The 11050-nt window shown below is 31.2% G+C and overlaps 1 protein-coding gene across 1 annotated transcript; it reads right to left on the reverse strand.

The window, feature by feature from the left end:
* Nucleotides 1-1012: 1012 nt before the first annotated feature.
* LOC114294506 (endoglucanase 2) lies at nt 1013-6497 on the reverse strand. The gene is made up of 6 exons (XM_028238642.2): nt 5911-6497; nt 5205-5488; nt 4010-4447; nt 3033-3180; nt 2714-2880; nt 1013-1557 (listed from the first exon to the last, which is right to left on the reverse strand). Exons 1-6 carry the CDS (start codon nt 6149-6151, stop codon nt 1225-1227), a joined length of 1611 nt encoding a protein of 536 aa, XP_028094443.2. The 5' UTR covers nt 6152-6497; the 3' UTR covers nt 1013-1224.
* Nucleotides 6498-11050: the final 4553 nt, after the last annotated feature.

Consider the following 11050-nt stretch of genomic DNA (forward strand, 5'->3'; position numbering starts at 1 on the left):
CAGTTTCTGTCACTTAAATGATCTATTTACCAAATTACCGTGGTTATGGTTATTTATTTACATAATCTCAATTTTGCTACTTAAAGGATTATTTGTTCCGACTAAGTTATGTAAATGTTTTGGCCTAACTAACTATCCATGGCTATTTCGTGTCCCTTATACTCTTGGTATAATATTTCTCACTCTGCCATGTGCTTATAGTTGTTTACCAATTTTCAGGAAACATGCAATTTAGAAATAGCTTTTGGAAAGTCTTAGATGCGGGGCTGCGGAATAGACACACACAACACTTTTATGATATTTTTATATGTAAATATCAGCCTTTTTGGTCAATGTATTTTGTAATAAAAATAGAAGTTCCGATGATTATTTTGGTACCCTCATTTAAATATTACTTCCGCTCGCATTTATTGATTTGTTTAAGAATTGGCCGAAAGTAACCTCAGTTACTGGCCATCACGATACTTAACCCTTAGGTACGGGGAGCAGGTCATGACACCATTAATTGCCACTAATTAATTTATAATGAAATAATTTTATACTAATTGATTTATAATGAAAAAATGAAAATAATAATTTATAATGAACAAATTAAAATAAGCCATAAATTGACACTAATTAATTTATAATGAAATAATTTTATACTAATTTTATACTAATTGATTTATAATGAAAAAATGAAAATAAGCCATTAATTGACACTAATTAATTTATAATGAAATAATTTTATACTAATTGATTTATAATGAAAAAATGAAATAATTTTATACTAATTAATTTATAATGAAAAAATGAAAATAATAATTTTTGTAATACTAATTATATTAACTTTTATTAATGAAATAATTTTTTTTAAATTAAAACTGAAAAAAATGACAAAATAATCATTTTTATATCATATAAGGGCAAAAATGACAATTACACAGTAAAAATTTATTTACAACTTATGAACCAAACACTCATCTGCTGCTTAAATCCATAATCTTACAGCTGCACCAAACAGATTAATAGCTTATATTCACAACTATAAACTATAATCTGTTAAATTATAATTTATAATTATTTTTTCACAGTTTTACCAAACGAGGCCAAAATACCCTTAATGTCCAATACTCGTCAAAATCCACATATTCCAAATAGCTAATTGCTAGAATAACCAAAATACAACTCTTTCCCATTGTACAACAATGCAGGATGGATTATACAGTACAATGTTATTATTTTTTAAGCGAAAGACGGGACTACTGAAGAAGCAGTTACCAATCCAGAAAGGAGTGCAACAATGAGCGCATTGTTGTAAGTGGTTGGTTCACCTTGCATTGAGTTGTTCCGGGAATCTATATAAGTCTCATTTTGGAATGGTCCTCCGACAAGTGCTCCAATTGCCAAATTTGGATTGGGATTGGTTGAGTTAAGCCATTTGAACCCATCTTCACAGCCAGTGGTGGCATCAACCGGAATTGAAGCCCCCCTGTGGTGTACATATTGAGGGTATTTGTTCCCATAGCCAACCAAATAGCTCATCTCCATCGGATTGTTGCCCAACACATACTCAACCTGAGCATAAGAGGTTGCTTAAGCAATTCAAAGAGTAACAACACTTCCATGAACGTTAATTGCAATTGCTGAGCTATATATTCAAGCTCTATTTTTTATTTATAGCTTCAAACTGAGCCATGAGAGTCCTTGAAACTAGTTCAAATTTTTTCGGTGGCAACATATTTCTTAAAGATTGGCTACAGACAACAATATATCGTTGTAAAAGGTATTAGAGGTCATTTTTCCTTGAGTTGCTTGCAAGCAAGTCATTGTAACTGCAGCTTATAAGTTGCGGTATTTTTTAAACTCATTTTTCTTTTTAGTAAACTTTATTCGACTTTGAGTCAAAATATATTACTAGATTTATCTAGACTAAACAATTGCCTAAGAAAATAAATAAATAAATTTTGGAAATAAGTGTAAAAACAAAAATAAGCAAACTTCTATGCGTTTTTTTAAAAGAAATAAAATTTGACTTATTCTAGTGAACTTTTTTCAATAATTTTTAATTTTTTCGAGTTTTTTAGTCTAGATGGATCTAAAAAAAATTGAAATAATTTTTAAAAAAAATAATAAAAATAAAAATAAGCCGCAAGAAAAAGTAACTTATATGCTGCTGACAAACCCTCATCTTTGGCTGCCTGTGCTATCCAATAGCACACATAAATAGGGCAAAAAAATACTGTTTAAAGTGGCCAAAAAACTAATTCTAACGCATTCCAAGTGACACCTTAAACCACAAAAAATAACAATTAATCGGGTTCGATCAAGGGCAGCTCTGTGAGTGTACCAAAAATTGGGATGAAATGGGCTGCTGAGATAATGCAGGCAAGTATATTTGTTTTGACTAGAAATTTATTGTTATTACATTTTAATTTGCATCTGAAAATTGAACACAATTCCAAGACTATAAGGGCATGTTTGATTGGGTGAATTAGAGTATGGGATTGTGATTATTAATACGTAGACCCAATTATCCTGTATTTGTTTTAATATTTTAGTGTAGGATTATTAATCCAATGGATAATTAATCCAATAAATTTGTAGGATTATTAGTAATAGAGTAGGGGTAGAATTATTAATCGAATGGATATTAATCCAATTGGATAGTGAATACCATACTAATTTAATAAGATTATTAATTTTGTGAATCAAACACGACCTAAGAGCGTACCTGTGAAATGGCGAAATTGCGTAGGTCCATTGGCTTGAACAATTCCCCATCACAGTACAGAGTTGACGTCTGAGACCTGACCATGTAGTCGCTAAAAAGGACTGCTAGAAATGCAGAGGCTATGGGATATTGCAAGGCGTCCCACGGGCTGATCCATATCAGTCCTCCTGTATACCATCATATAGTACAATTTCTTGTTACTTCAAAGCATGAAAAGTTATACTCCAAAGATCTCCAAATCCTAAATAACATCATAGAAGCATGATCATGAAAAATTCATGTTTATGATTGAAAAAATAATGTCAGGAAAGAATGTTACTGTCGGTTTTGTGGGATGTGGCGGTTGGGGAATCTGGTAGTAGCCCACACATAAGTGCCTCCGCGGTTATCCTGTACATCTGGAGGTCAAGATTTTCTGCTGTTGATATTCCTTCTGCACCGAAGAAGTTTATCCTAGACAACAAAACCTGCTCCAAAAGTTGCAATTTTTTTTGAATTTTTTAGTATTCCTTCTCCCAATACACAAGGCAAGGTAGACTAGAATATTCATATTAAAAGCACAATTTCCATCAAATCAGAGACAAGATATTCTTTTTTTCGAGATTCAAATTCAATTAAAAGACAGCCCAATGCACGAGACTCTCGTCACTGCAGAGTCTAATGATGAGAGACAAGATTAAACAAAATCCATTGACATGGATGTTTTGATGTTCACTTGTTCTTAATGGTGTCGTGATAAAAAATTTCATTTGATTATGTTGCTTCGGTTAGTCTAGAAATGAAAACATTTCGGAAATGTTTTGGGAACGTATAAGAGAAATGAGAAAAAAGAAATTTAAAATGTTTAGAGATAAAAAAGCTAAAATCTATATAAATGTTGACAAAAATAATTGAACATGTTGACGTTTATAAATATTGGAAGCTCATTATAAAAATAAAAATAAAAATAAAAATTTAATTTAAAGATTTGCTATTCTAAAAAAAAAATGTTTAAACAATGCAAATATTATCCACCTTATCTCTTTTCTTCTATCTAGTTTTCATAGTCTAATAAATTTAATACTTTTCTTTATTATCAAAATTTTCTTTTAAACAAATAGAGACAAATAAAAAATAAACATATTATTAAATATTCTTAATAGGTGTCAAAACAACTCGTTGTTGTTGTTGTTGTTTTGGAGCGTTTCGGTTGAAATATTAGAATTTCAGTATATATTTCATTTCATTTCAGTCCTATGAAATGCAAACGTTTGGATTGTTTCAATCAAAAAGAAACAAAATTTTGATATAGCACACCTGAGCTCCGGCTAACTTGTTATCCCAAGTAAACCAACTAGGACTTCCCCAATTAGCAAACGCGTTCCCATTTTGAACCGTCACATATCTAAGGTACGACTGATCTGCAGTTGCAAGATAGAGCCACGACGCTGCCCACAAGAGTTCATCCCCGTATCCTGTAGAATTATAGTATGTCTGAACTTGTGGGATGCTAATACTGTAAGAAGCTCGATAAGTATCAGCAAAAGCAAACAATTGTTGGGCATGCCTGAGGAGCAATTTCGAGTAAGTGGAGTCGATTTTCTTGAAAACTAGCGATGCAGATGCCATGGCTGCCACGGTTTCAGCTGCAACTTCTGTTCCTGGATGTGTTGTGTTAATCTGCGTGAGAGGCCTCATTTCTGTCATGAGTTCAGGCCTTTCCCAACACTTGTGGTCCAATTCTGGATCACCCACCTTTCAAAACACACACACGTACAAAAATAATAGCTAAGAAGCTTTAACTACCGAGTTTATAGAGATTTGGCTTACTAAAACACTTTGTGTGTGCCAGTAATTGCGGTTTCAATTCTGAAAATGGCAACAATTTTGCAAGTATAACACCACAATGTACACACATACATGAACATGTAGCATGCACAAGGAAAAGTGACAACCTTGTGTAAGGTCCAGTTTGAAAATAAAAAAAAGAACCCCTCAAATTGAATTTTGGCCATTTCTCTATAAAGCTTGCACTTGAGCTTGAAAATGAAAACGATCTTCTTCAACCAAGGGTACTAGACCCTCCTTGCCCTATAAAATTCATATGCCCTAGCGGTTTTCTGGTTATTATACTTCTTAGAATTATAGGTTGAAAAGCTGACCCATAAGAAAGGCTTTGAGCTAAAAATAACATTAAAGAGTACAACTCTAATCTAAGAAGATCAAGATCTTGATGAAAAGAAAAATTATTATCACGAAAATGGATAATGAAAAATGCCTGAAATGAAGTGTGAAGTTTTATGCTAAATTAGAAGGAAAATATGACTGAGATCATTGTTAGAAAGGAGATGGGATGCCACATTTCAAAATCCCCAAACTTCGTGAAACAATCAAACTAAATCTAGGAATTGCATGAACCGCAAATGAGTCCATATATAGTAGTTTTCATTTAGTATGTGATGTCGAAAGAATTCTACGTTCAAATTTCATAGTTAAAAAAGAGTTCAGCAACCTGAATATAGAGCACATTGTCAGAAGGGTGGGCATTGATGAGATAATCAGTGATCCACTTGAGCGAGTCTTGAGCATGTTCCAACTCCTTCACTGCTTTCATGTGGTCTCCATACTCGAGGATGGACCACGACAAAACTGTTGCAGTGAAAGCCATTGGAAAGCCAAACTTGATTAAATCTCCGGCATCATACATTCCCTTGGATAGGTCTAAATTCACTTCCCTTCCATCTTCTAGTCCCGAATCACCTCTCCAAGCAATCCTGTTGTTCACCAACTTACCAGCTGCAAACACAAAGTAGTAACATCCTCAAGCAATCAAATACCAACTTAAACGAGAATGAAACTACTTCCCCTTCTGGAGACATGAAAACAATACCAACACCAGTTTTTTCATAATACTCAGGCAGATTTCCTTTTCACCTTTCTGCTATCAACTTTATCACTTGGAGATTTTCAACAAAGAAAGAGAATTTTCACACCATTTTGGACAAATCACTTTCCAAGCTCAAGTTTGGATAGAAAGTGAAACAGAAATAATTGAAAACAGAGAACAGAAATCGAAACACAAAGTAGTAAAATCTCAACACTTGAAATTTTTGACAAAGAATGAGAATTTTCACATCATTTCGGACATATTATTCTATTTTTGAAGAGCATGAGTGAAATGAAACAGAAAAGGAAAACACAACCAAACAAGCCCTTACATTTTTGGACATCGAAAAATTGTATAGCAATGCTAAGAGCAGCTGCATATTTGTCGACAATGGCACCTGGAGATCCCGAAACATGGTGACGCCTTGAGCCCCAATGACAAAAACTCCTCCAAAGAGTGAGCAGAGATGCGGCGAAAACAAGAACTGCGATCACTAATACAAGTAACCACCAGCCCCAGCCCCCGCCCCCGCCCCAGCCCCAGCCCTTGGACTTGGACAATTCAGCTTCCATTGTTCTTCACAAAATCAAAAACATGTTACAAAAAACACACAAACAGGGTCCAGAGAACCCGGGCTCGGTCCATTTGATCATGGAATTGTCTTCCATAGATTTGATTTCAACAATCTCAAAATTTGAGTCACGAAAACAGCCTCTCTAAAAATAAGAATAAGATGGGTTTTTATGCCGGTAATGATTTTGTTTTAGAAGAGCAGACAAGTTTTAAAGTACATAGGCCAAAACGGCGAGGAACGGCTTGTTTTTCGTTTTGAATACAAGAGAGAGAGAACACTCACTTGGGTCATTGCCTTTTTTTTGTTTTTTTCTTTCTTTCTGATTGGACAAGTTGATTCTGATTGGCTTTCCGATGGAATCGTTGCCAAAATATTACAAATTCATTGCTAGGATGCGACTCTTGCACTACTTAAGATTCTCCGAAGAATTATTCGAAGGGGAAGGAAGGCGAGTCTGACAATGCATAAATTAAATTTAGGACACAAATAGACAAATAGGATTTTTGAGAAGTGGATCTTACAAAATAGAATAATATTGTGTATACCAATTAGTATACTAATTAATATATCAATTGATGATGTGACATAATTTAAGAAATTTTTTGTATTTATAATTTATATAATGAGTGGGGATAATAATAATAGCATAACCAGTATTGGTACACTAATTAGTGCATCTAGCACCACCGCACAAAATAAGCTTTATAAGATTTTGTTCATTCATTTATATTTTGTATCCAATTTTGTGTTTGGTTTACTTGTTCTTAACATTGTTGTTTAACCGATTGTATTATTTTCATGGTTAATTAACCTTTTTAATTATTAATGAATATCATTTTACTCTCTTCATTTATGAATTTATACATATTAACCCCTTCAATTATAAAAATTATACAAATACATATTTTTTGAAAATGGTTTACAAGGAGTGAAAATGATATATTTTTATAATTGAGGAGGTCAAAATAATAATCCCTAAATTTGAGAATGTCTTGATATTTTTGAATTCTTTCTATTAAATAATAATTAATTTTAAATTATTTTAAAAAATAAGCACTTACTAGTTAAGATGGAAAATATTATACCACATAGATAATGTTTTTAATTTTTGGAATTTATAAAATACAAAAACACACGTATCATTTAATCAAGGATGGAACTGCGGTTGAAATTCCAAAGAGTCAAGATATGTCATTTGTTATAAACGATCATATTTCAATTTAAGAATAAGAAATAAACTACATGAAATACTAATATTTATTTAGTATGAACAAAAGAGAAGTCACATCTATTCAATTTTAACATATAAATAAAGAGAAATTATAAATTAATTAATTTTTTTAATATATTAATTCAATTATCTATTAAAGTGAAAATCAATATTTTTTTTAAATTTTTAAAATTCTTCAACACGTCTTGCATGAATCTTATTAATATTCAATTATTACAAGAAACCCGAGTCTATCTCGGGAGTTTTTGAAAGTTCTCATGATGGTAGGGAAGATGGTTAAAAACTTACATTTTGATTTTTTAAATTTTTTTTTACTATTTTATGTATGAGATAATGTGACTCAAAATAAGTTAAAAGTTCACTTTTCACTATTTATTCATGTTTCCAAAAAGGCCCAAAATGTGGTTAATATAATAATATTATTAAACTTTGCTTTAAAGAAATAACAGAAAAAACAAACGAAGGTTAGATGTGTTGGTGTTGCAATTCTTCTGTACATCACATAGAAGCTTCTTTTTCTTTTTCTTTTTTTTTAACAAAAAAAAAAAAAAAGAAAATTTAAGTTTCAATATGTTCATCCATCAAGTGACAGAGGACCATATGTAATAAGTAAAAGATTGTGCATAGCATGAAAACTATCCAGCATTTCTCACTTTAAAATAAGACCACGGTGGCATAGCCCCTCATGGTCTACTAATAATTCCATCCCTGCATAATTTAATCATACCAAAGTGATTATGTTACTCAACAATTCCTGCATAGAGGTGGGCGCGGGTTGGTTGCGGCCATGGAATCTCCAATCTGTCATCCGTCCGTCAAATTGGTGGATTGGAGAAAATCAATCTGCATCGTCCGTCAATCCGGCGGATGTGGATTGAGCGGATTGACGGTTTGGCGGATGAATGCGAATCAGTTTGGCGGTTTGAAATTTTATAAATTTTTAACATAGTTCAACTTGTACACTTCCTCAAAAAAAAAAAAAAAAATATTACAGCCAATGACTTAAAAAAGTATTACAATTACTGCATGCCTTATCCAAAGAAAGAAAGTTTGAAACTTTAGAATATCAAAATCACTGCATGCCTCATCCACATATTATAATCACAGCATGCCTTATCCACATAAAGTATTACAATATGTGGTTCTTAAAATATAAAAACAATTCAAAACACAAAAACTATGAACATAGCAGTAGTAGAGATTGTATGTCTCTGTATTGTTACATTTATATATGTTTTTGAAAACACAAAATCTTATAAATTATTAAGGGTGCTCGCGGTTTGGCGGTTCGGTTGCGGCCAAAGGGATCTCAAATCCGCCATCCGTCCGCCAAATTGGCGGATTGGAGAAAATCAATCCGTAACCGTCCGCTCGTCATCACGCATTCGTCCAAAATGCGACGGATCGGTTCGGTTTAATCGGTTTTAGTGGATCGATATATCTGCTGCTCACCCTTTTTAATCATACCAAAGTGATTATGTTACTCAACAATAAACTTGCGGAGCAAAATGACATTAAAATATTGAAGTGATACAAGTGAAAATTTAATTTCTTTGTTATGATAATATATATATATATATATATATATATTTAACTATGAAATGGTTAAAATTAATTATCATTTTTTTTAAGATTTGACTTTTGTAACAAAATAAATTCTGAATTTTTAATTTTATCAATTTAAATCTTAATATTTTTATTTGTTTTCAATATAAATCATTTACATATTTTCATTAAGTAAAACCAATGGGGAAAAAATAGAATTTTAGTCTTTAAAATCAATGAAAATTATACCTATATTGAGTTTAATGGTTAAAATCATAAATAAATAAATTAGAATTTAAATTAAAAAATTAAAAATTCATGATTTATTTTATTATACGGGTTAAATTCTGAAATTTTTGTTGTAATTTTTCCAAAATAAAAAATTGAAACTCATGCTCAAGTTTACAAAACTTAAGGAAAGTCAACAAGTTTCAATTTAGCCTTCGTTTGAAAAAAAATAAAACAAAAAAAAAAAAAATAAAACAAAACAAAACAAACGAACAAACTTTTTTAGCTTAACTTTTTGGTTTTTTGATTATTTATCTTGGCTAAAAAAAGTTTCGTTTGGAAAAACTTTTGATTTTTTTTTTTTAGTGATTTTGTAAAAAAAAAAGTGAAATGATTATGGTTTGAATGTGACATTCTGTCTTATCAACTTTTTAATCTATTTTGTTTTTTTAGTGTACTGGCTCAAATTGAAAACCACCACTCTACTTTTTTACACATTTTTTCAAAAAAAGTCAAATAAAATTAAAAAGTCAGTTTTTAACTACCTTCTCAAAACAACCCACTAAATTAGTCACAACTCATTTGCCAAACGAAGCCTAATAAATTTACAAATTAAAATTTATTTTTATTAAATTCATTCCCAAATATAAATTTATTTATTGCATGATATGGTTTAATTATAAATTCATTCCCAAATATAAATTTATTTATTGCGTGATATGATTTTATTATAAATAACAAAGAAATTAAATTTCAAACATTTCTACTGTGTTACTTTAATGTGATGTAACAAATTTTCGTTGATTAACATAACCATTTTAATATTTTTAGTATGATTGATTTAAGAGATAAATACAGTTTTTTTTTTTTAACTACCAACGGCGGTGGTCCAATAAAAATTTGGATTGCCCCCACGGAAGGCGGCTCGGGTTCGATTCATGAAGAGTCCAGGTGGTAATCTACTTTGTTCCTGCCACATGTCTTGAAATCTTGATATACGAATCTATTAACCTTTAATCATTTATTTATTATTATTTCGGTGGAGCTCCCTCCATTTGAGTTGAATTAAACCAAAGGTGATCCACCACTGTCTATTTTTTTCCATCATAAAAATTGTCACCATAAATACCATCATAATTTCAATACTACTACAACAATCATGCTTCTACTATCACCACCTCTTCACCACTAAATTTCCTCCACCACTCTCCACCTCCACCACAATTCCTCTGCCATAACCACCAGTATCATTCAACTATGTTTTTTTTTCTTCTTCAAAATTACAAAAGAGATCATTCAATCACTAGAATCTAGAATCATAAAGCCATAAATTGAAGCACTAATTGATTACAATCCTCAATTTGTTTTCTAGTAAACAACCATAAGATAATAATAATTTTTTGAGTTAATATTAAATATAAAAACTAAAAAAATCATTATACAAATTTTAATTTAAACTTTGGACACTACTTCTCTCTAATTGAGTCTCCGTGGATTCATTACAGAGTGCACATCAATGATCTAAATTGGTCAATATTTAGAATTCATTTACTACTTCATCCTTATAAAAAAAAATTACGTTAATCGAATATCAATAACCGTTGACAAAAATTTGATCTAATCTAGTGATTATTAATATCCGATCAACGTAATTTTTTATAAAAATAAAATACTTGACAAGCCCTAAAAACTAAACTGCTCCAAACATCAATGTAAACTCTGTGATGGGCTTACAAAACCCAACAACACGTTTCAGCCTAATTTTAAACTGGTGATTCTAAACTTTTATGGGCTCGTTAGGAATGCGAGTTGACTTTTTGACTTTCTAACTATTTTAATCTGGGACTGCAAAAACCTCATTTGCGATAAATTTTTTGATTTTTATAAAAAAAA

Source organism: Camellia sinensis, chromosome 4 (genome assembly GCF_055761805.1).
Source record: "Camellia sinensis isolate YWXY chromosome 4, ASM5576180v1, whole genome shotgun sequence".
Taxonomy (NCBI): domain Eukaryota; kingdom Viridiplantae; phylum Streptophyta; class Magnoliopsida; order Ericales; family Theaceae; genus Camellia; species Camellia sinensis.